Source organism: Budorcas taxicolor, chromosome 6 (genome assembly GCF_023091745.1).
Source record: "Budorcas taxicolor isolate Tak-1 chromosome 6, Takin1.1, whole genome shotgun sequence".
NCBI classification, from domain to species: Eukaryota; Metazoa; Chordata; class Mammalia; order Artiodactyla; family Bovidae; genus Budorcas; species Budorcas taxicolor.
Genome location: NC_068915.1, coordinates 94,639,549 through 94,666,679, shown reverse-complemented (window position 1 = coordinate 94,666,679; position 27,131 = coordinate 94,639,549). Strand labels below are relative to the sequence as shown.

The 27,131-nt window shown below is 36.9% G+C and overlaps 1 protein-coding gene across 1 annotated transcript in view; it reads left to right on the top strand.

The window, feature by feature from the left end:
- The window catches only part of ANTXR2 (ANTXR cell adhesion molecule 2), a 172,987-nt gene that overhangs the window by 88,679 nt on the left and 57,177 nt on the right, over positions 1 to 27,131 (top strand). The window contains exons 13-16 of the mRNA XM_052641916.1: positions 3,792 to 3,836; positions 4,744 to 4,836; positions 10,567 to 10,734; positions 11,027 to 11,107. Of these exons, the coding sequence (XP_052497876.1) occupies positions 3,792 to 3,836; positions 4,744 to 4,836; positions 10,567 to 10,734; positions 11,027 to 11,107 (387 nt within the window). The remainder of the gene's footprint in view (positions 1 to 3,791; positions 3,837 to 4,743; positions 4,837 to 10,566; positions 10,735 to 11,026; positions 11,108 to 27,131) is intronic.

Here is a 27,131-nt window from a genome sequence, read left to right as displayed (position 1 = left end):
GATATGAGAGTTGGATTATAAAGAAAGCTGAGCACCGAATAATTAATACTTTTGAACTGTGGTACTGGAGAAGACTCTTGAGAGTCCCTTGGACTGCAAGGAGATCCAACTAGTCCATCCTAAAGGAAATCAGTCCTGAATATTCACTGGACTGATGTTGAAGCTAAAGCTCCAATACTTTGGCCACCTGATACGAAGAACTGAGTCATTAGAAAAGACCCTGATGCTGGGAAAGGTTGAAGGTAGGAGGAGAAGGGGCCAACAGAGGATGAGATGGTTGGATGGTATCACCGACTCAATGGACATGAGTTTGAGCAAGCTCTAAGAGTTGATGATGGACAGGGAAGCCTGGCATGCTGCAGTCCATGGTGTTGCAAAGAGTTGGACACGACTGAGTGACTGAACTGAACTGAACTGAATGGCAATGGAATGTAAAGAATCCTTCCTTCTTCCTGTCATCTTCCTCTCCTCCTGCCTTCCCTCCTTCTTTTCCCCTCACTTCCTTCCTTTTCCTCCCTGCTTCCTTCCTCTTCTCCTCTCTCCTGCCCTCCTTCCTTCCTTTCTTTCTTTCTTCCCTTCTTCTTTCCTCATTCTCTCTTCTTCCATTTTCTTTTCTCTTTCCTGCCTTACTCCCTTTTCTCTCTTTCTAACTTCCTTTCTTCCCTTCTTTTCTGCTAGACACTTTGCTACGTTCTGGGAATATAATTAGGAACAAAGCAGACATAAAATTCATTCTCATAGAAGTTACAGTGTTTTGGAGTTGGATAAAATTATCAATTGTGATCAATGCTAGGGGAGAAGAAACAGGCATCTGTGCATATTAAGGAAATCTGAACTACTTTGAGAAGACTGGGGAATTCATGGTGGGGAAAGGAGAGGAAAAGATAGGAATGTGGGGAGAGAGAGACAGACGCACACATACACACTGCAGAGACTGGAATATTTCAAAAAGTCTGTTGGACATGGTAAATGATTTGGTTAAGTCATTCAGAGGCCAGAATAAATTATAGATTATGAGAAAATTTTAAGGCTGCAATTTCAAAGAAAATGATTTACTTGAGAGAAACAGGGAAGACAGGAAGAAGAATTAGCTTATAAATGAAGGTAATTAAGTTGGTTTTGACTCTGTTGAGTGTGAAATATTGACTGATCTGGTTTTCATTTATTTTGGACATGCACGTTGATAATGACATGCGTGCTTCTTTTTTTTTTTTTTGATTTGCCATACTTGTATTAATTTATTTTCTAGATTACTGTTATTTTATTTTTAAATTTTGTTTTGTTATTGAAGTATAAGTGGCTTTACAGTGTTGTGCTAGTTTCTGCTGTACAACGAAGTGAGTCAGCTCTATGTATACATATATCCCCTTTCTCTTGAGCTTTCCTTCCACCCTCCACTCCCATCCCACCCCTCTAGGTCATTGTAGAGCAGCGAGCTTCGCTCCCTGTGCAGTTTCCCATTGCTGCTGCTGCTAAGTCGCTTCAGTTGTGTCCGACTCTGTGCGACCCCATAGATGGCAGCCCACCAGGCTCCCCCGTCCCTGGGATTCTCCAGGCAAGAACACTGGAGTGGGTTGCCATTTCCTTCTCCAATGCATGAAAGTGAAAAGTGAAAGTGAAGTCGCTCAGTCGTGCCCGACTCTTAGCACCCTACCAGGCTCCTCCGTCCATGGGATTTTCCAGGCAAGAGCACTGAAGTGGGGTGCCATTGCCTAGCTCTCTGTTTTACACATGCTAGTTACATACATCAGTGCCACTCTCTCAGTTCGCCCCACTCTCTCCTTTCCCCTCGCCTTGCCCACATATCCATTCTCTGCATTTGCATCTCTGTTCCTGCCCTGCAGATAAGCTGAGTGCTTCCTTCTTATAAAGGAAATGCATCTGTAGCATGCTAACCTTTGTCTTATTTTACTACAGTATTATTTTAAATCTTTATCCTCTCTTGGCATTTATTTCTGGGCTAAATCTCAAAATTCACAGATTTCTATCCTTCAATATTTCTATCCTTCAATATTACCAAAATGATATAATTCCAAATAATATATTACCAAAATGAACTGGAATTTTATGTTTATTGATAAAATGAACTTGGATAATAAAAGGGTTAAGTGAAAATAACAGTATTTCTTGTAGCATTCAAATGCTATGATGAATTAGTTTGAGATTCAATCAGATTAAATTACTGTCCAGTTATATCCATGTGATTGTGTTTACTGCCTGTTTTTTTCTTCCTGAGATTTAGATCTAAACCAAAATTAGAATGATCAAAGTAATATACATAAAAAAGATTGAGTCAGTTCTCTAAATATTTAAAAAAAACCTTTCATTATGGAAAATTTCAAATATATGCAAAGAGAAAGAGTAAAATAATGAATCCTCCATGTCTTCTTCAAACAGCTTCAGTGATTCTCAATTATGGCTAATCTTATTTCATCTGTAACTCTATTCGCTTCCTGCCTCAAATTATTTTGGTGAAAATATCAGAATTATATCATTAACCTGGAAGTGATTTAGTATATATCTTTAAAATATAAGCAGTCTGTAAAAAACATATTCAGGGATAGTTAGGGAGTTTGGGATGGACCATGTACACACTGCTATATTTAACTTGGATAACCAAGGTGGACTTACTGTATAGCACATGGACCTCTCTCTCCTCAATGTTATATGGCAGCCTGGATGGGAGGAGAGTTTTGGGGAAAATGGATACATGTATATGCATGATTGAGTCCCTTTACTGTTCACCTGAAACTATTATAACATTGTTTGTTAATTGGCTATCAGTTCAGTTCAGTCGCTCAGTCGTGTCCGACTCTTTGTGACCCCATGAATCGCAGCCCAATACAAAATAAAAAGTTTAAAAAATAAATAAAAGCATACTCATGATAACAGGAAGATACCAGTGCAGTAAAAGAATTCTTTGATGATATTCATTTTCAAAGCTACTCTTTTAAAATTTTAAGCATCTAATAACAGAATTGAAACATTTGACCTTAAATGAAGTGGAGTAGTTATATTTTCAGAGTTTTCCTTCTTAATATACAGACTTGGATGTGTACCTGAATTATCAGAAGCCATTGGCACTTGGTCAGTCATTTTCTATCAGGATGGTATGAAAGTCCAGACACCCCAATACCAGTGAAGATCATTTAAATCAGATTTCAGTCTATATTCCTCTCACATAAAGAATTAACCATATCAGACTTCATGAAATCATCCACTAAGGAAAGGAATCTTAGCTGAGAGGTTGATTTGTTTCTAGGAAAAAAAAAGGTGGGGAAAGAGAGTGCGTTCATTTCCCTTATCTCATCTAATGCAAGCTGATTTTTATATCATCAATTGAAAAGAATCATTGAATCACAGCAGGAAGACTTTGCTAGTAAATACCCTCTCCATTTGAGGGAACAAGCTGTAATCTAGAGAAAACTGTTTGCATTTTAACATTAGAAGACACACCTAGTGAAAGGTATTTGACAGTTTTCTTGTTATTCACCTGAAAAATGAAGCTATAATGTATCTATATCATAAAGATAAAATGAGTGAATGTGCTGGTTGGTTAGCTAGTTCCTTAAAAAAAAAAAACTACTAGTAGTTGCTAGTTAGTCAAAAGCTAGTTAAAAAAACCCAGTTTCAAAGGGCGATAGGGGCATAAGTATTGAGAGGCTAAGTTGATCAGGGACATCTTTGGCACCACCACAGTATTTTACTAATCTAATTATTTTATACATTCTTATTGTCTCTTCTCGATGCCACTGAAGTTCCTACATTTAATTTTTTTTTTTTTTGTACAGGTTATCAAGGATCCTCCTCCACCACCACCTTCTGCACCAAAAGAGGTAAATGAGTGCTTAATAAGTGATGTGGGTATTTTTCTTGTGTGTGTGTGTTTAGATATTATACCCAGATATGATCAGTTATGCTGTTGTTAGGTAACTCTGATATATTGACTTTTGAGTTTATGAAAGTCACTTGTTATTTTTTAAACCTTGTGGTTTCTTTTACATGTTAGAAGATGGGACCTTCATTCATTGATAAACAGACTGGCCATCAGGAGCAATAGTACATAGAGATTTAATTTACTTTTTATACCAATATGTGAATAATTTGCTGTTACTTTATTTACAAAAAGTTGGAAGATCCAAGCTTGCAGTTTAAAGATATTATTACTTTCTTCAAAATTATTATTACTTTTATATCATTGCTATATGCTGTATTACCATACTATTAATATAGTATATATTAAATATTATATTAGTATATAGCATATACTAGTAATATTGTGTTAGCAAGAAGAAACATGACATTGTGCATTTTCAAAGCTTCTCAACTACCTTTTTAGTACCAATTTTGCAGGGTTCCAATTTACACATATGTTGAGACTTTAAACGATTATTAAAATGTGGTCCTAATTTTAATGTTTTATCCTTTTACATATGAAATGACGAATAAGTCTGGAAAAAACAAACGAAGTTCATAGTTAAGGAGCAACTTCTGGTAGCCTAGTAAAATAAGGCAGATTCCATGAATTGTGGAATGAAAGGAGCCGTTATATTCTGTCGAACTTCACTTGAAATTTATACATGTAATCAGGAGTGTATACACATGTGCTATGTGTAATTTTTACTATATTTCTTCCATATCAGTGGTATTATTCAGAAAAGTATCTAAATGTGAGCCAGTTCTGACTAAGTAGCATTTTAAGAAATTAATTAAACACATTTTAAAAAACTTGTATCTGCACAGGAGGAAGAAGAACCTCTGCCTACCAAGAAATGGCCAACTGTGGATGCTTCCTATTATGGTGGTCGAGGTGTTGGAGGAATTAAAAGAATGGAGGTTGGTATATCTTAAAAAAAATAGAAGCTGCTAATTTGGAATATATATTTTTAGAACTATTAAGCCATGGAAACTACTTTTCACAGCTCAATTTCCCAATACCATCCAATTTTTCTTAACATGTAGTATTTTTGGGGGCAGTTTTTTTCCACGGAATAATTCTAGCCATTTCAAAACTGTGCAAGAACTGACTTCATTAGCCAATGGACTGCATTAATAAGACGCTTGAATTCTAAAGGGCAAAACAAAATTAGGGATTTTCCTCACTGTTTTGGAAAAAATGACTACAGAGAACATCAGCTTTGAAGAAGCCAACTACTTAAAGTTGCAACAATGCTTGTCTTTGAAAAGATTCAGTAGTTAAGTTCTGTTTGGGGAGGAAAAAATGTTAAAATATTCAGTAGAGTGGATATGACCCTATCACAAATGTAGAGGAAGTACCTTTAAGGCTTTTAAAAAATAGCTTTTATATTGTAAAGTAGTTATCCTCCAATTAAAATAAATAAATTTATATTAAAAAATAGAAATAGGTTTTAGTTGCCACTTATGTATAATCATAATTAATATTAAATATCATTTATAGAGTGTATTAAATTTTTAGACTGGCAAAAAGTATGGATTAAAATAGAACTTAAATATTATATCTTAAATATCAAATGAGGTCTTCTTCTCACCACAGACATATTTTTCAATGTGATGGAATAATTAATAATAAGCAAGCCCTGTTGGCACTGACCTCTTAACAGTGGCAGAGATAAGCCAGCCTCTCACCCAAGGGAGCAATTGGAGGGATTTTCTCATTTATATCATGACTTTATTAAGCACAGATCCTGGCAAAGCATGTATATAAGAAGATGTATGCAGGGGGAAACCGGTTAGACAGGAATTAGCGCCATGTGTTAGTAGTTGTCTTTGAATGGAGTGATTTTCTATTTGTGTTCTGTATTTCCCTGCTTGTTCATGACCTATTTGTCAGTGAGCATGTACTAATTTATATCAGAATATCAAGCCGAATTCCATTTTGAAATCCACACATATAGAATGCCACATGACAGTGGGGTTCAAATACATTGCATACGTGCTCAGTTGCTCAGTCGTGTCCAGCTCTTTGCCACCCTATGGACTGTAGCCCACTGGGCAACTCTGTCTATGGGATTCTCCAGGCAAGAGTACTGAAGTAGGTAGCCACTCCCTTCTCCAGGGGATCTTTTCAACCCAGTGATGAAATCCAGGTCTCCTGCATTGCAGGTGGTCCTTTACCATCTGAGTTCAGTTCAGTTCAGTTCAGTCGCTCAGTTGTGTCCGACTCCTTGTGACCCCATGAATCGCAGCACGCCAGGCCTCCCTGTCCATCACCAACTCCCGGAGTTTACTCAGACTCGCGTCCATCAAGTCAGTGATGTCACCCAGCCATCTCATCCTCGGTCGTCCCCTTCTCCTCCTGCCCCCCAATCCCTCCCAGCATCAAAGTCTTTTCCAATGAGTCAACTCTTCGCATGAGGTGGCCAAAGTACTAGAGCTTCAGCTTCAGCATCATTCCTTCCAAAGAAATCCCAGGGTTGATCTCCTTCAGAATGGACTGGTTGGATCTCCTTGCAGTCCAAGGGACCCTCAAGAGTCTTCTCCAACACCACAGTTCAAAAGCATCAATTCTTTGGCGCTCAGCCTTCTTCACAGTCCAACTCTCACATCCATACATGACCACAGGAAAAACCATAGCCTTGACTAGATGGACCTTAGTCAGCAAAGTAATGTCTCTGCTTTTGAATATACTGTCTAGGTTGGTCATAACTTTCCTTCCAAGGAGTAAGCGTCTTTTAATTTCATGGCTGCAGTCACCATCTGCAGTGATTTTGGAGCCCAAAAAAATCTTTACCATCTGAGCCACCTGGTATATTTATTCTTATTGAAAACACAAGGAGCTGTGGCAGATTTTTGTTATTCCAATATTCTAGTATTCCAGAGATTAGGAGTCTTTCTACAGAAAAGAAAAGCATATGCACGAGCTCCTGAATGGGTTCCAAGTTAAAAGGCATATTACTGGAATATGGTCAGGAAAGCCATGGGGCCATGAACATCCTTGAGTAACTCACATTTCAAGTTTTAAGAGTTACTGATTCTTTTATTTAAAATTTAGTTGAATTGAAATTTATTTATTTGTGTTTTAGTTTTGACTTAATTAATATGAAATTACACTGCCCTTTCTTTTTAGCTGAAGAAAATTTATGAGAAAGACTCACTTACTGTTAATAAATCAGAGTCCATTTTAGTCATAGATCTTTTTTTTTTAAGTTTTTTCTATAATGTGGACCATTTCTAAAGTTTCTATTAAATTTGTTCAATTTGTTTTACATTTTGGTTTTTCGAAACAATATTGTTTGTTTCTATTTTACATTTTGGTTTTTTCGGCTGTGAGGCATGTGGGATCTTAACTTCCCGGACCAGGGATCAAATCTGCTCCCCCTGCATTGGAAGGCAAAGTCTTAACCAACGGACTACCAAGGAAGTTCCCTAACCATGGATAATTTTGGCTACATTTTATGGACTACTCCATCAGTGAGATGGAAATAAGGATGGGAATGATGAAAAAAATGAGCAAGTAAATATGGGCATCACAAAGGGGAAACACAATATGTAAAAATACACAATAAAAATATACTGAGAATTAAGCACCATTAGACTTTTTCAAGCATGAGTTTATTTAAACTTGGAGAGGAAAAATAGAAAACATACCTTGTTTTAAAATCATGCCTATTCAAATCTGGAAAGTATTTTCCTTAAAAAAAAAAAAAAAATACCTTAAAGGGAAAGTAAATGGAATTATAGAAATCATGTACATCTGAATTAAAAAATAAGTCTTTGTAACTAAATGTTGTTTTAAGCCAGTATAGGAATTTTAGTAGAAAGTCTTTCTTCCTTCTCCTTTACATTAAATATTTAAACACTATGGTAATGGCTATTTGCAGAAAGCTGGAGCTGAACTGATGTTAATAACAGCTGTTAGCACAACTGATCCACAGTACTTGATGACTTCACATGTGTTTCTGGCAGTTCAGCAGGAAACTGTTTTTGTTTCTTTTCTCAGTTCTGAAATTGCTCCTTTATGATACAACCTCTGAATATGCTCAGAAATTATGGAATTTCATTGTTTATCATGAAAGCCAAATGGAATTGGAAACATTCAGCTATCAGACTTGCACTTTTTTAAAAAATAGTCGAAAGTCAGATATATCAGTTCTGTTAAGGCTGCCTTTAGCAATCTATTCTTGTTATTCTTTTATCCTTTTTGGCTATCTCAATGTGGTCAAACTAAAATATTAAAATTTATACACATAAGCATGTATATATATTTAATTGTTTTTAAGGGTTTAAGGAAAACTCTATATAGTGTTTCCTAGCTTTAGAATTTGAAGTTGAGTGAGAATTGATTGTGCTATTGTTTGTGGTGATGGTGATAACGATGAAACAGCTATGATGAACTAAGAATAATGGATTTATGTAATGCATTTATTTTAGACCTCAGCAACTATAACTGGGGCTTCCCTGGTGGCTCAAAGGTAAAGAATCTGCCTGCCAGTGAAAGAGACATGGATTCAATCTCTGGCTTGGGAAGATTCCCTGGAGAAGGAAACAGCAACCCACTCCAGTATTCTTGCCTGGAAAATCCCATGGACAGAGGAGCTTGGCAGGCTACAATCCATGGGTTGCAAAAGAATTGGACGCAATTTAGTGACTAAACAACAGCAACAACAATTATATATTGTGTTGGCCAAAAAGTTCACTCAGTTTTTTCCATAAGATGTTGTAAAATGGAATTTTCCACTAACCTAGTATCATATATTTAGTTGTTTAATAGTTGAGTCCTTAGAAATGCCATGTTGGGTGAGAACTCAAGTTCAACTGTCTTCGTGTTCTTTATCTGAGAATGGTGCCAATGTTATTTAGAGGAAGGATACAATTACCATTACCTCTGTGATATCAACTATGAATGCTGCACTAGTTAAAATCTAAGTTAAAAATCTATAACTTCTGAATGGTCCTAAATTTTACCTACTTCTACTCCGAATTACTTCTCTATGTTATGATACTATTTGACTATGTATCTTATTTTTCTTTTTTTTTTTCCCCTTATTGAGACTTTACAACTGCAGGAGATGGGTCCTGGTTTTAGAATTTTTTAGTTCAATTTAGATATATCTAAAGATTTTTAAAGTTTTAACTAATCTAGGCGAAGACACTGACTTGAAAGAGAAGGTCATTTCTCTGGAAAGAAAGCCAACTATCCAGCTCTAAAGGTTTAATGGTGTTTAAAACAATTTTAACAACCTCATAAAGAACATTCTAGTACCACTGATCACACTGAAAGATACAGATACATTTTAATGGCTCAACAGGGTCCACTTGAAATTGAAAACCTATTCTAAAATTGTAGTTAAAAAAAGGTAAAAACATCTAAGTAAGCCTTATCAAAAAGCTGTGAATAGATCTTTCTATGAACAGTAATCATCTGTATTCCTGTCTACTAATTCAGGTCATTAAAATGCTTTTAGAAAGCTTATTAATCATTTTTTCTTTGTAGAAATTACTTAACACTGGTGAGTCACTGTGTGCCCAGGACAGGCCTTGCTGTTTCTTTTTAGAGCTTCACTTATCTTCATCTTCTTTGGTAACATCCTTGCTTTTTAGACTTCTCTGCTGCTCTTGGATGAACAAAACCTTCCTCCGGGGGCCACATCCTCTTCACATGCCCACACTTGAAAAAAATTTGGCTCAGATTTAGCCAGTTTTCATTGAAAAATAAAGAAAACTTCACTTGACCTTGCAGTTTTTTTTCAGTGTCCAGGGTTTTCAGAGAAACGAATTCCCCCAAATTTGTAGAAATCTCTGATGTCTCTGAATTCTTCTCTTCAGAGTCTTTTCAGATTTGTCTTCGTTAATGAAAAATGTGTATGTCAAATAACCATATCCATATGAGCAGAGAAACTGAAGACTGAGAGCTGCTTTACAAACTGAAGATAAAACATACATAATTATTTTTACTTCCAAAGGCGAAAGTTTAATCATACTTTTGTCCTTAGTCAAACTTGATGGAAACTTTGGAAGGAAAAGTTAGCTCCTTTTACAAAATATATTTGTAAAATTCTAACCTAGTTGAAACATCTTGTCCACTTCAGACTAACGTGTTCAAATCCCTGTCTTGCTACTTACTGTGTGGCTTTGGGCTCATCACTTAACCTCTCTGTATCTTTGTTTCCTCCATGGGAAGCAAAAAACACAGTATCTACTTCATAGCATTTTTTGTATGGATTAAATGCAGCTTGGCACATGATAATTATTCAGTAAATGCTAATTATCATCATCATTACCATCTATTTCAACCATTGTCATCAGTATATAGGGGTGTGTGTTTAGCTAGAAGGAGAACATACCTAGAGAATAGAATTATACATTTCCCTTGTAAAATAAAAATTAACTCCTTATTTGAAACAGAGAAATGGTTGTATCAAATTTAATCGATGCCAAATTTTTATAAAGGTTCTTTGTTTCTAGGATCTTGATACGAAATACATAAGGAGTGGTGAAAAATCTTAAATCTCAGAAGAGAAATTTGGAGTTAGGTTACTTACTCATCTTTTGACTTTGAGGTGATGAGCCAAGAACCAGCTGAACAAGAGTCTGTTCTCCTAGGCCACTGTTTGTCTGATAGCAATATTTCCCTTTGTTTTAAAGGTTCGTTGGGGTGATAAAGGATCTACAGAAGAAGGTGCAAGGCTAGAGAAAGCCAAAAATGCTGTGGTAACCCTTCCTGAAGAACCAGAGGAACCTGTCAGACCGAGACCACCGCGATCTAAACCCACACACCAGCCTCCTCAGACAAAGTGGTACACGCCAATAAAGGTGACTGTTCAGACTTTGTGGGATTTAACTGCAGCTTCTAAAGTGTAATCCTTTTAGTCTCCCTGAAGGAGGACCAAGGTATATCAAACAGCAGGCATCCAATTTACCTTCTAACGACTAACTGAGTCATTTCTCAGCAACAAGAAACTCCGTTTTTGTTATTTATTCATTTAATTTATGAAAGAAATGACAGTAGAGGAAAAGACTTTATCTTCTTCATTTTAGCTCATTTATCTAGCAAGCAGAGGTTGAGTACATTTCCCAGAGATTTATAGATCATGTTTCCCTTTAGGGTCGGCTGGACGCACTCTGGGCTTTGTTGCGGAGGCAGTATGACCGAGTTTCCTTGATGCGACCTCAGGAAGGAGATGAGGTTTGTACCTGGGATGTGTTGGGAAAAAGCTAGATTATTCTTTTAAGGATGAAATAAGTGATGAGATTAATATTTTCAGTGCCAAGCTATATTTAATGTTATATGATTCTAGCGTGGTGTTTAAACTATCAAAACATCTAAATCTTAAGATTTTACTTCTATGAGATGGAGATAATTTTAAAAACATCTGAGTTCAACCATTTAGAAAACCAATTTGACAAAATATTCCTGGAATATTCCTAACAGATCATTTACCCTTTGCTGTGACCATAGGTAGAGAGAATTAGGTGGTTTGTGAAGCAGGCTTTTTCATTACCAAACCACTGTGGTTAATACAAAGTTCTTGTATTTAATGAAGTTTGTGCCTCTGTTCAAATTAATGCATAATCTAGAGTTCTGCTTCTCAAACGACATATAGCAACTCTCTTCTTCAATATGCCAGACTTTCACTTTATAGGTTTTAAAATTGTTTTCATGCATCATCTTAGTTTTCTGTCCCCCAACTTAGACATTAATTTTCAACATTTTAAGTGTTGGGTATAGTGGTAACACTGAAGATGTATTAGCAAAGACAAGAGAGTGGTTCCAACACTCTTATCAGTAACCTTCTATATTCCTTTAACTCTCATGATTAAAATTTAGTTTTATGGCCTTTTCTCATTTGTACTAATTTTGACTAAATTCAATAATTTATAGATTATAAATAGGTATAAGTAAAGCATCTGGTATTATTGGGGGGTACAGATGATAGCCTTTGCCCTTAAGAAATCCAAACTTTGGGATACACACAAAAATAAAATTTATTCCAGAACATGATCTAAGCCATATATAGATAAGCGCCAAGTACTCTTGAGTACATTGAGGAAGAGACATTAACTCTTCCTGGAGGAATCTGGGAATGTTTCATAAAAAATAGAGGCCTGCTAGCTTTTGCATCGGAGAAGGCAATGGCACTCCACTCCAGTACTCTTGCCTGGAAAATCCCATGGATGGAGGAGCCTGGTGGGCTGCAGTCCATGGGGTCGCGAACAGTCGGACACGACTGAGCGACTTCACTTTCACTTTTCACTTTCATGCATTGGAGAAGGAAATGGCAACCCACTCCAGTGTTCTTGCCTGGAGAATCCCAGGGACAGGGAGCCTGGTGGGCTGCCGTCTATGGGGTCACACAGAATCGGACACGACTGAAGCGACTTAGCAGCAGCTTTTGCATAAGATTTCATCAGGTGGAGCTAGGTGGAATGAGTATTTCCACAGATGAAGCATCATGAGCAAAATCTCTCAGGTAGCCAAGAACAGTGATGTGTGGAATAAAAGATAGTCTGGGGGTTGGGGATTCAAGCCAGAATGATGAATTGGGAATAGAAGAAATCTTTGAGTTTGGATAAATTGATATATTTGTGCTTCTGAATGATGCGTTATAATCATTCTTTCATTAATTCAAACAAATATCTATCTAATGTCTAAAATGTACCACCTTGTTAGACACCAAGTAAATCTAACATTCTTCTTAGATTACAGTGCTAGAATAGTTTACACGTTGCCCCAGCAAGTTAAAGCATCATTTGTTTTTCCATGATTGCAGAATAAAGCTTTCATTATTTTGACCAAAATTTCCTTTCTTTTTTTGAAAATTTGCTCATTCTTCTGTCTGATATAATCCTAGAACCTTTATCCTAACTCTTGAGGTTAAATTGTTTCAAAACTCAGAATTTTTCAGATTTTAGCAATCTGATACAGTCCATATATATGTTTATATACTTGGAAAGCATCATCTCCTGAGCTCAGTGTTGAGACATTCTGTTACAGAAATATTGATTAGTACAGGTGGATAATAATAGACCATAAATATTCTCCAGTTAGTTCAGGTCAGTTTTTTCTTCCAAATGTATTTTAGTGACACAGTTAACACAAAACTTTCAATTTTAAAAGATTTTGTATTTAAAAAATATAGACAAAAGATAGTAAACTTTTATTGTTTCCCGGTTTTTTGTTTACCACTTTTTTCACTCTTCACCTATATATGTGATTTAGGATTTTTAAATTTGTTTTTGTTTAAATGCAGGACTTTAAACTTAGTAAATATCAATTGTTGGTTCAGTTAATTGATTTGCTTTTCCATCAGATATATATTATGATTCAGTGTGTGTCTGACACAGTCTGATTTAATCTTTATTCATAATACCTATTCTTGATGGCCTTGCTGCTTCCAAAATTTTGTCGACTACAAAGTTTTGTTACTTAGTTCAAATTCAGACCTCAGTGGGGTACTCCATGAGCACCTTCCACACAGATTGACACTCCACACTGTTAATTGAAATGAATATGGTAAATGTGGAAGCCCACAATAGTATCAACTCAGTTTACCATCTTATTCACAAGGATATTTGGGCTTCCCTGGTGACTCAGAGGGTAAAGCATCTGCCTGCAATGCAAGAGACCCAGGTTCGATCCCTGGGTGGGGAAGATCCCATAGAGAAGGAAATGGCAACCCACTCCAGTACTCTTGCCTGGAGAATCCCATAGACAGAGGAACTTGGTAGTCTATAGTCCACGGGGTTGCAAAGAGTCAGACACGACTGAGCGACTTCACTTCTTCACTTCACTTCACAAGGATATTTAATAAATTTTATTAGTTTTCTGTATTTAAGGTATAATGTATATTTATGTCGGAGAAGGCAATGGCACCCCACTCCAGTACTCTTGCCTGGAAAATCCCATGGATGGAGGAGTATTCACCCATTTGACCGAATCAATGATGCAAATTTATTTGGTCCTGGAAATCAAGTAACTGTGACATGGTTTTTTTCTTACTTCTAATTCTTGCTATGATCTTTTATAATATTTATTATTTTTTTTAGACTAGGGTTTGATGTCAGACCTATAGTTCACAGCATATAACTTTTTCCCTTTAGACAGCCTGGGAAATCTTTGCCGTCCCTGCTTTTTATTTCTCATTTCCCCATTTTTCATATTTCACAAAGATTATTAAGAATATCTGAGTTTCTGTCACCTTTGTATCATCTACTGGGTCCTCTTTATTTGATAGAGTTAATTCCAGTATTAACTTCCCATCCTCCATGCTAATTTCTTATACTAGCTTGAGCTTTTCTTATACTCTATGCTAATATTTTTTCTGGCTTCTTCTTCTTAAGTCTTAATTGCTCTATTCTTTTCCTCATGAGAACAGTAAATACTGTTATTGATAAGGCCAACTCATGGGACTTTGGTACTTGTGCCCCAAAGAATCTGCATCAAACATAGGACACTTAATCTTAGTAAATGTTTGGTGGGCTTTATTTTAAAAACTTTACAATGACTGGAACACATCAAGTATTATTATCCATAAAGTAATATTTAATTATTTCTCTAAATAAAATTGTCTGCATGGTACATGGCGTAATCTGTGCTGATATGCCACCATCCTACAAATTTTATTTTTTAAAAAAGACCATATAATATTTTTAAAATTCTAGTACTTTTCTTTTGCTTTAGAATAGCTTTCATTTTACCTAGTAAGACACTGAGGACCCAGAGGTAGGAGGAGAATAAATGATACAGAACATATTTGGCACAGCTAATTTTTATGTATGATAGTAAGATGGGATGTTTTGCTTTCATAATTATCTATGCAGGAGAAGAAGACCATGGCTCACTGTAACCTTCTATTTATTGTGGCTAGTTAGGTAAGCTCTCAAAAATTAAACTATCTGAACTCTAAGGTTTTATCAACTTAGTTTATATAGATATGGTTTATCTCATAGGATTACCTGGAGTAGAGGAAAATTTAAGTTTAGAAGACGAAGATGTCCAAGTAGCAGAGTCCTCTAGTTTTCTGCCTATTCTTTGTTTTGGATTTCCGAGGCAAGCTGGGGCATAATCACTGAATGAGAAAATTAGTCTTGGAGGGTTGTTTTTTTTTTTTTTTTGACACATTTAGATAGCTAGATTTACCTATGACTAGGCTCCGCCAGCATAAGGAAGGATAAAATTCTATCTACAACTTGACTCCTCTGAAACCAATCAGTACTTGATAAAACTAAGTTAAAATACAGATCTCTGACTACTCAGACAACTCATGAAAGATTTCTTAAATATGTGTACTATATATATAGTATATATAGGTATATATATGTGTCAATATTGATTCCCACTAAAAAGATTTGTCTCTGCATATCAAATAGTTCATTGGAATATGTTATTAGCTGTTCAAGGCCAGTTCTTTTTAAGAAAAACTTAATTTTATCAACAAACAAACTAGTGAATAAATTTTGCAAATAATTTTGTGATTTTCCTGTGCTTGTAAAGGCTTGGGTGTGTTTACTTTTGACTATGCTTCTTGTGAAATGTGTGCATAATGGTATGAGGTGTGTGTCTGTGTGTGTGTTTGTGTGTGTTTAAAGCAATTTGTACATTGCAGAGATTAGGAGGACGTTTGCAAACATTTTCATTTCGTTGGGCATGGATGCAGTTTTGCTGCATATTGTCAAGAAACAAATGGGAACACTTTCTCATTTCTCAATTTTAAAGAAAGTAATAGTCACGCTCTTTCTTTGGAGGGGGTGGAAAGACACAACAAAACTGCTTGAGAGACAATAAAGCATCATTGTTTTCAGATTGTGGCTGATGGTTCCAAAATAACATCGCCTCCCCTTAGTCAACAGTGTGGTTTTCCACCTCGAAAACCCATCCTGTCATGGATTTATAAATTGTTTACTGCAGATTCTGCCTCTTGAGAGTCTAGCTTCATAAACACATCAGCGTCCATAGAACCAAACCCAGAATCAACGCACATTTCCCCGGCAAGGCCCGTCACGCTGAATTTCCAGCCAAATGGCTCTCCTTTCATGGCTCCGAGGCCGCAGCGGGCTCAGTGGCAGCATTCGCGGCCGAACTGAAGTCCTTGATCCAGTAACTGAAGTTCAGGCATCAAGTATCAAAGCGACGCCAGACACCTCTTGCTCGGCCCCCGCGCTCCGGCTACCTGTGGGCGCCGCCAGCCCCCAGGCGGCGGGACGGCGGGGCTGCGGGGCTGCGGGCGGCCCGGGGGCCGGGCTTTGATGGCGGCCGCCGGTCCTCGGAGTCATGAATGTTTCAGCGCGCGGGCGCGAGGTGCGGGCGGCGCGTCCAGGTGTGAGCTCGCAGGTTGTCGCCGACATCTGTTCGCCGCGGCGGCAGCCGCCTCCCCCGGCCCGCAGCGAGCGGCCGGATTGTCAGCGGAGGTAGTTGAGAGCGGCAGGACCGTTTTGGTCTCCCTCTCGCTGCCTGGAGGCCTGAAACACCAAAGGTAGGAGCAGGGGGTGGACACAGCTGCGCTCCCGAACTTGCCTTAGGCGCGAATAAAGAGATCTAATGCAGTTTGACTCCGTGGCGGTGGGGAGACGAGGACGGAAAGCCACTTCAGAGACAACTTAACGCGGCAACATCTGCCGCCAAGTTTCCAGGGAGTGACGGGGGACAGCAGGTACCGATCGAAGTCTCCACATAAACAGCCTCCGTGAAGCCGGGGACTCTTTTGAAGGGCCTCCATCAAACGGGCTGGGGTCTGCAGCAGGCGTTTGTTTGGTTTTCAAAGCGGTGTTTTGTTTTTGCCATAACAAGGTAATTTATAAATGATGCATTAGCAGGCGTTCTCTCTCTCTCTCTTTTTTTCTTTTTCTATTTGAAAAGAGAGTTAGAGAAGCAGCAAAGCAAAGAAGAAGGCGCGGCCCTGGTTAGGGAGCTGTTCCACAAACCCAGTCAGTCTCCAAGGAGCTTCTTGTTTGTCATCGAGGTTATGTTAACCTTCAGACCGCAGTCCCTCCTTCACCAGTAAGCAGAAAGAAATTGAAATACGGCCAGAGAAGAATGCTGGTGGTAGTAACACCCGTGAAGTATGCCCACTATGTCTTTGTTTTTTAAACTTAGGGCTTTTTATTACACGGAGATGAAAGAGAATTAGGTTTTCTTGCCAGATGTGTTTAAATTTTAATAAGACGAAATTGAGAAAATTGCACTGACTTTAATTTTCTTCTCGTTTATAAAGGCTGCGTAGCGATAGTTGGGTATTAAAAATCAAAAGTAAGAATAACATGTTAATGGAAGCAGTTTTTTTTTTTCCCCTTTTAAGGAAGTTTCCTTCTCTACTACCTAGATTCAGCCGGAAAAAAAATCTTAAGGATTTGTATAATTCGCTGAGAATATTGCAAAAACTTATAATTGTGCTCACACAGTATTGGCACAAGAGATTCGTAAAATTATTAGTCTGACAAGTGAAGCTCCGGGGAATGGTAAGGTAATAAGGATTCTGTGGTAATATGAACTGTTATGGTTAATAATATTTAGGCAGCCTCACCTGAGGAACTAGTTGGGCCGCCACGAAGATAAAGGAAAGGAGCTGATCCAAAGTGGCCTTTGGAGTGAGGGCAGCCAGGGTGCAATGACCTGAGGAGAAATGCTAGCACTTGGCAAAGTTTTCATCAGTTGGTGGTGAAATAAGCAATATAGGTGCATAGCAAGTTTCCAGTTAAGCTAAGTTTATTACATGGAGAGGACTTCCATTAACTGTGCAGATATTTTCATTTTTACAAATGATTGATGGTAGCTGCTTAAAAAAAAAAGTTAATTATAACAGAACTCAGTGCTAGTCCTCTGATTTTTAAAAAAATCTACAGACAAACTCTCCCACCAAAACCCAGTCTGAGAACATAGGTAGCCCTGGTTTATTTAGAAGGCACCAGAGAAGCCTGAGAACCTCAGGGGCAGGTGATTTGGGCTGGACCGCTGGCCTCCATCTCCAGACCTAGATTTAGGTTCAGTCCTTTGTCAGTCCTGCTTCTGAATTCTCGCGCTCCAAACTAAGGGCCTTGCCTCTTCAGTGGTGGCTTTTTCAAGGATTCTTACCCTCCCAAGGATCACTATAAACACTCATGCTTACAAAGCAGCACTCTGTGCTATCAAACCTCTTCATCTTCAGATTGAAGAGGCATCTGGAAGGCAGCGATTTCGTACCAGGATGCCTTTAAATTCCGCATCATATTTGTAAGATGTAAACCACTTGTGGATGTTTCTGAGCAGATTGAAGCTTTCACTCTGACGATTTGATGTGTAAGATGTCTTCAGTGCTTGGAACTATGCTGCTAATGACTGCATTCTTAAACTTTGTTTTTAGATTCCATGTAAATACTTTGTGACTCAAGTGATTGCTTACATTTTGTTTCTATAAGATCTGAAATTTTATACGGTCCTTTATGCCAACAGCACTTGAAAAGAGTACCAGTAGATGTTTCTATCCTTTTTGTTACCACCAGTTATCTTTCCATTCTTACTGTCTTTCTCTCCTGTTCCCCCCGCCCTCAGAAAACAGCCTTAGTAGGCGGATTTATTAATTTAATCTTTTGGCTGAACCCCATGGCATGTGTGAGGATCTTAATTCCCTGACTAGGGATTGAACTCTTACCCCATGTTCTGGCAGCATGGAGTCTTAACCACTGGACCATCAGGAAAGCCCCAGTTCTTATTACCTCTTGTCATTACATTTCAGGGCATCCTTAAAATACCTTAAGTATCCCACTTAAATTAGCAGAAACAATTAACTTTGGTTTACACATATTTGAAAGACAAATTTTTACTAGAATAACTCATGTCGTGAACACGCCATTGTTACAATTTCTACTGTCTGATTTGTGTGTGTGTGTATATATATGTGTGTGTATAATGTTTAATATAAGTGTATGTGTATATATAATCCTACAGAACATATTTTTCAGCGTATATGTCTTCGACTAATGTCTGTTTCAGTGGAAAATAGCAAGTTCAGAAAATAGAGTGCTTTTTTGATACCATTTCATAGCTTAAATAAAATTGTTGCTTAATTATGCATATAAGCTGGCAAAAGTGTTGACTCAATTTGGTTCCCCAAAGTGAAAAACAGAATATGCGAATTTTAATCATTTAAATTACCCCAAAAGGTTTATTTTTTCAACCAAAGTATAAGTAGAACTTAGATATTTAATTGGCTTTTTACCCCTCTGATCCAAAATGTATTTAGTGGCCTCATATATATGTTATATATTAATTTGTAAGTTTAGGTAGAGATATTTCTTGGTTAGAATTGATCAGCAACCTTTAGAAAATCATGAGACAAAAATTATTAAATATAAATATCCTCTTCTTGAATTAATGCACTGAGTTTAAAAATAAGTCTCTCTCTCTGTGTGTGTGTGTTTTTTTTTTTTTTTTTTTGTCACCAGTGAGCTTTGGCACGCTAAAAGAATACTTTAAAAATTTCAACTTTGTTAACATTGGTTCCATGGCCAAATGCATTATTGTATTTGTGGGGAGGCTGGTGATCTCCCCGTCTTCTTCCTCCACCATCTTCCTCCTCCACTGTCTTCTGCTCCCTCTCTGGCCAAGTACATTATTTTCTTAGGCTCATATACAGTTTTGTTGTTAAGCACCTGGAGAACATTAATTAAATCATCCAATTGGGAGTAGAAATGTCAGCAAAGGTAGATTTTTAACCTTTCTTTTTCTGTGTTTAAATACTTTTTCTGTAGCCCTTATGTAATTTTAATTACAATAGATTATATTTATTTAAATGTCACCTTACAATTTCTGATAATTTACAGAAATTTATATTATTCTGTATATGTTAAATATTGCTTTCAATTTAGAGCTCAAAGGATATAGTCCAGTGAGGGAAAAAAGTACATTGTTTTGTAGACAGTTTATTACTTTAACAGAGAGCCTAATGATGGTGCCTTTATGTCTACCAGGCCCCCATTTATAAGTTCAGTTTAAGGAAACCTTTGTAACTCGGTTAAGGAAATTGGCTTGAGTACGAAGCTTTCATTGTCCCCTTCTTTTAAAAATGAATTTATACTAATACATTGTATAAATGTATACTTTTAAGGAGAAATAAATGATATTTTTGGCTAAATAACTTTCATTTCTTTTTCTACTTCTAAATAAAACACTATAATTTTTTAATATACATTTATAATATAAGTAAATCATCTTTAAAATTGCTTCACATAATCTTATATTCTTCCCTAATTCTACTCTGAATCAAATCACAGCCTCTAATATATGAGGAATTTGAAACTGTTGTAAACTTTGAGGTAAAAAATAAAAATGATTTACTATTCAGACTTTGCAAAAATTATGTTTAAGAATGCCAATGGCCATTTACTTGTTTACCATTTTTATTTATCTGACTTTGGATTAAAATTAACTCATTTTATTTCAGAGACTTATAAGAAAATTTTTTTCTCCTAATGCTTTTTTTTTCAGTTAATAAAATTGGAATAGTTTACAAATGCTTTCCCATTTCAAAATAATTTTGTTCACTGATATACTTCGTATTTCTTACCCTAGAGAACTCTTTTCACTTGGAAAATATGGGGGGAAAAGGTGGTTCTAATTTTCTAAATAACTTTAGATTCCCATAGTGCTTCTTCAAAAGCAGGTTAGTGTATTGAAAATAATGTATATTATATATATTTTTTCATAATCCTGACCAGTATTAAGCACAGTTTGGTTTGCAATCACACACACATACATCATATCATATCATATTATATCCTATCTTGATTGACAGCAAATCTGTGACATACTTCAATAAAAAATTCAAATAACACATCTATATACATAGTATACAGATTAGAGGTCAGTAGTAAAGAATGATTACTCTCCAATTATCTTTGCCTAACAGTTTCATTTCTCTCCCTTCTCCTATCACCTAACATTGGTTGATGCTTATAGTTTAACCCTTGATCTTAAGTTTTCTCTCTTCCTGCCTTCTCCAGAGACCACGTAGATTTTCACTGCTTTGCTCTCGTCAGGATACATACCATTTTAGACAGTTCTGGCTTCCTTCCTCAATTCCTCTTCCTTGTCTTTGAAAACGTGTATAATGTTGTATTATTACCACATTCTCTGTGTTTAACTGGATTAGCATATTCCTTATGTATGTTTTTCATATATTAACTTTATTTCCATTATTTTAGCTACCCTTCCCCTGCTGCATCTAAGCTGAGGCTGAACAGACCTCATGGTTCCCACAATTCATTGAGCAGAGACAAGACCTTAACTTATTCTGAGTATGATGTCTCATGCCGAAAAATCACAATATTACTCTATAATGTATACAAGGTACTGATTAAATGAACAGAATTATGTAATTTAATGTCCCTTTTAGCTTTATTGTAATTGATTAAGATGAATTCTTGATGAATTTATGTAGTAAACTCTACTGATTCTTGAGATATACACATTTTGATTTTGTGGAACTTACAAAGTTTTTTTTAAGCAGGGCTTATAATTTTACCTTCATGTTTCCGTCCTGAAACTAAGCTACTGAGAAAATTATGACATCAGAGCAATTCTTAAATTTGACAAATATGAATTGTCTCTTATAATAGTATGACTGAGGATGCTGATACATAACATGCTATTTCTCTGGAGCTAAGGTTTATCATTTAGGGACAATGATTAATTTTTAATTCATAATTAAATGTTGAACATTTTCTGAGTTATAAGAGCATGACACAATTATTTCTCCTTAGGTTGAATTCTGAATAGAGGAAGGCTTATAATTTTTATTAATTCTCTTTATTGGGATATGTTTATTATTTTCTTGCTTGCAGTTGCATTCTTCTTTTTTTTTTCCAAACAGATTTGCTCTTTGTTTCGTATTTGATCCAAGGAAACTTTCAGTGACTGGAATTCTTACAAGATGCATGTTTATCCCAGTGAAATCATACATTATGATGTCAGTCTCTTGCATTTTCATCTTCTGTGCGAGCATACACACGGCTTATGCTAGCTCTGAGTGTCATTAGTCCCGTTTATAGAAACACTGGCTCTTCTCAACAAAGTGACCAGAAAGCTGACAACTGAACTCAGTCCCTACTCTCCAGAAGAAGCATGATGGCTTTATCTGTTCTCTGAATCCAGATTTATGAACTAGTCCTATGCTCTTAACTAGATTAGTTCCTTTTCCATTAACTGCTTAAAGTAGGGCAGCTGTCTGAGCTGTTGGTTGTAAAGTTGCTAATGTCTGCTTCGTTAATCTCAGGTAAAAAGGCAGCACATAACAGGATCAGAATTTCAGGACCTGAGGTTTTCGCAGCCTGAAATGAGCATGGAAGGGTCAGTGGAGTGGGGAATTGAAGAGATGGAAGGAAGTGTTACATTAGGGAGAAAGGGATGACTTCTGTCATTAATCTTAATTAATTGCCAAGAGTTTTAAGTCTGAGTTATTAATACTGAAGTTAAGTCCTTAATATACTGTTCATGCTTTGGCATCAGATGCTCTTTTATAAGATAAAAGGTTTAGGAGGGAGAGAAGTGTGTGTGTGTGTTGTGTGTATGTGTGTGTGTTTATCTTACATAAATATTTTCATTTACATCTTTCAAAGATTTCCCTGGGTTAATATTCAGGCCTTCACCTTTTGACAGTTACTGTAGGGCAGTTAGGAATTATAGACAAGTAACAATAAATCCAAATAAAATTTCTAGGTATAGCAACAGCAGTAAATCTGAATAATATTACTTTCATGTTTACCAGAATACAAAATACTTCACTGAAGAGGAAATGTCAGATTATGGGCTGAAGTAGAAAGAGGAAAGATCATGAGCAGAAGTGGGAAAAGAAGCAAATGGAAAAGAAATGAATGAGAAAGAGATTATTCTTCTGAAAAACTTGCAGGCAATATAATTAGTGTTTATTTAAATATTAAACTACAAATTATACATTTGTATAGTTCCATATTCCTCTATTGCAGCCCTAATCAATTAGGATTAAACAAACGAACCTTGAAATGACTAAGCAGCCTTTCCTTTAAAATTCTTTTTTTCTCCCCACTTGGCTGTTCTACTCATGTTTTTCAGGTTTACCCTACTTTGCCATTAAATCTCCATTATTATTCCATGATACTTTTCAGTGTGAAATTGCAACTAACTGTATTAATTGTGAATATTTTGGCCAAGGAGGTTATGGAATAAGGCTTGCAGTACTTCCAGGGAAAATCGCCAAAAAGCAGGTATGGCTTAAAGCCTCCGAATTATGATTTCAGAATTATATTTCAAATTCTCCATGTATTTGGACAAATGAAAAGGTCTATAACAAAAGTATATAATGCACTAAGTTAATTTTTGCATGTATATCTTTCTTCTGATGACTCTGAACTGAATTGCAGTAGCTGGTTATAGCCAGTGACTTGAATATTGTCCACGAATTTAAAATCCTAAATTAGGTTTTGAGATATATAATGTTTATTCTTTACAGAAGTGTTTTCTTCCTTTTATTATTAGCTTTAAATATAAATAAGATAAAACATAGTATTTATCTGTCTACCTATTTTGCACACTAATTATTGGAGAGACAATGCAAAACTCTGAAGATATCAAGAGTTTAGATTTTAATTTAACTTATAGGCAATGGAGAGCCAGTAAAGTTTTGGAGCTGGCTAGTGATGTGACCAAATGAAATTTGGGACAGGAGTGGAGATAATTTTTTGTGTGTGTGATAATCTAGTATCAATGCTTTTATATTTATGTGTAGTCTTTCATCATGAGTTGCAGAAAGAATCACGTGAACATTATAATATAGGAGACCTGATGGATTGTCAAATGACTAAGTGGTTTTTGGACAAAAGAACACTTTTTTTTCTAATATACATTGCATTTTTAAAAAAATACCAACTTAGGTTAATTAGCTAAAAATCTGATATTTCATGGCTTTCATATATTTTTCCTGATTTGTCAGAGGTCTAGAGTTCTTTCTTGCTTCTTAGTAATATTTAGATAGATAATTAAAGCTCAGACTAGCAGATCAGACATACATGAATACATATAGTGCATGCAGGCATGCCTGTGGAGTGTGTTTATGCATCTGATGGGGGTGACAACAGGGCATCATGGTTGTTGAGGATACTCATAATTTCAGGAAAGAGGGAACACTTTCTCTTGATGGGAAGGATTTAGGACTCAAATTCAGCTAATCGCTGAGCACTTACTATGTCTTAGGTGCTTCCCTGGTGTCTCAGTGGTTCAGTGGTAAAGAATCTGACAATTCAGGAGATAAGGGTTTGATCCTCGAGTCAGGAAGATCCCCTGGAGAAGGAAATGGCCACTCAATACAGTATTCTTGCCTGGGAAATCCCATGGACAGAGGAGCCTAGTGGGTTATGGTCCAGATGGTTACAAAAGAGTCAGACATGATTTAATGACTAAGTACATTCGCTCAGTTGGGTCCGACTCTTTGCAACCCCATGGACTGTAGCCTACCAGGCTCCTCCCTCCATGGGATTCTCCAGGCAAGAGTACTGGAGTGGGTTGTCATTTCCTTCTCCAGGGGATCTTCCTGACCCAGGGATCGAACCCTGGTCTCCTGCATTCCAGGCAGACACTTTAACCTCTGAGCCACCAGGGAAGTCCAGCAAATGTCTTAGGTATGTTCAGTTAGGTGTGTTCAGCTGTTAATGCTTAGAATTAGGTGTCATTTCATTTCCATTTTATATATGAAGAACATAAGACTCAGAGAAATTTACTGCATTTGCCAAGGTTGCTACTGCTGCTGCTAAGTTGCTTCAGTCATGTCCAACTCTGTGCGACCCCGTAGACAGCAGCCTACCAGGCTCCCCCGTCCCTGGGATTCTCCAGGCAAGAACACTGGAGTGGGTTGCCATTTCCTTCTCCAATGCATGAAAGTGAAAAGTGAAAGTGGAGTCGCTCAGTCGTGTCTGACTCTTTGCGACCCCATGGACTGCAGCATGCCAGACCTCCCTGTTCATCACCAACTCTTGGAGTTTACTCAGACTCATGTCCATCGAGTCGGTGATGCCATCCAACCATCTCATCCTCTGTCATCCCCTCCTCCTCCTGCTTTCAGTCTTTCCCAGCATCAGGGTCATTTCCAATGAGTCAGTTCTTCACATCAGGTGGCCAAAATATTGGTGCTTCAGCTTCAGCATCAGTCCTTCCAATGAATGTTCAGGACTTATTTCCTGGTTGGACCTCTTTGCAGTCCACGGAACTCTCAAGAGACTTCTCTAACACCATAGTTCAAAAGCATCAATTCTTTGGCACTCAGCTTTTTTTATAGTCCAACTCTCACAACCTTACATGATTACTGGAAAAAACATTGCTTTGACTAGATGGACCTTTGTTGGTAAAGTAATGTCTCTGCTTTGTAATATGCTATCTAGGTTGGTCATAACTTTTCTTCCAAGGAGCAAGCATCTTTTAATTTCATGGCTGTAGTCAACATCTGCAGTGATTTTGGAGCCCAAAAAAATAAAGTCTGACACTGTTTCCACTGTTTCCCCGTCTATTTGCCATGAAGTGATGGGACCAGATGCCATGATCTTAGTTTTCTGAATGTTGAGTTTTAAGCCAACTTTTTCACTCTCCTTTTTCACTTTCATCAAGAGGCTCTTTCGTTCTTCTTTGCTTTCTGCCATAAGGGTGGTGTCATCTGCATATCTGAGGTTATTGACATTTCTGCCGGCAATCTTGATTCCAGCTTGTGCTTCATCCAGCCCAGTGTTTCTCATAATGTATTCTGCATATAAGTTAAATAAGCAGGGTGACAGTATACAGCCTTGATGTACTTTCCTGATTTGGAACCAGTCTGTTGTTCCATGTCCAGTTCTAACTGTTGCTTCCTGACCTGCATATAGGTTTCTCAAGAGGCAGGTCAGGTGGTCTGGTATTCCCATGTCTTTCAGAATTTTCCACAGTTTGTTGTGATCCACACCGTCAAAGGCTTTGGCATAGTCAATAAAGCAGAAGTAGATGTTTTTCTGGAACTCTCTTGCTTTTTTGATAGTCCATCGGATATTGGCAATTTGATCTCTAGTTCCTCTGCCTTTTCTGAATCCAGCTTGACCATCTGGAAGTTCACAGTTCACACACTGTTGGAGCCTGGCTTGGAGAATTTTGAGCATTACTTTACTAGCATGTGAGATGAGTGAAATTGTGTGGTAGTTTGAGCATTCTTTGGCATGCATATTACCCTATTTTATATATATATATATATATATATATATATAAAAGTTAACTTTGCATGCATCTATAAATAAAAGCTGATATTAGAAGTGGCAGTAATTTGTCCAGAAATTTTATGAGCTGTGTGGAATAAGGAACTTTTGCATCATAAAGGACCTCAGAAGTTATGTAATTCTACACCTTCTTACACTGCAACTTCTACTGCTACCTCAATTCTGGGCTCCAAAGGAAGAGGATGTTCAAAGGCAGAGGGGATGAAATAACTTTTATATTCCAGGAATTACAGGTAGTTTCCTTGGCTGGAGCAACGAACTGGGAAATGGAGAGATAAGTTCCCAGAGGAGGGCAGAGTTACAGCAATTCATAAAGCCCTTGGTGGCATATTGGAAAGATCCCTGCATTAGGAGTCAGAAGACATTGTCTTGAAAACTGCCACAAATTTCCTCATCTCTCTGGCCCTCAGTGTTCTCATTTGTATTAAGAGAAATAAATGATCACAAAGGTAACTTTGAATTCTCAAAATCTTGATTTTTATTTAATTCCGAACAAGCCAGCTCCCCACGAATACGTCGCTTGTCCTGTCATGCTCACTAGTATAACCCCAGGAGCTTATGCACTGGCTCTCGGACAGTAAGCTTTGATAATCTTTGAGGAATGAAAAAATTTATGGCAGTAGAATGTTTGGTTCATTGTTTACAAAACTGTTAAATTCATACATTTTTAGTAATTAGACTTTTCATGATATCATCAATAATTAATACAAATAACCATATTACAGATTACTACAAGAATTAAAAGTGGCATATATATCTCAGTATTCTAAAATACACTTGAATAACTATGACAATGCCATGATTCCAGATCCATAATGGATATTTTACTACTATTATGCTTTAAATAAATTGATAATAACTGCACATGGAAGAAAGTAAAGAGGATACAGATTTAAAAGAGCAGTATATTTAAATTTTATGTCAGTTTTCTGTCTTTCTATAAGACATCTATTTTTTGCTGCTTCTTTCAAAACAAA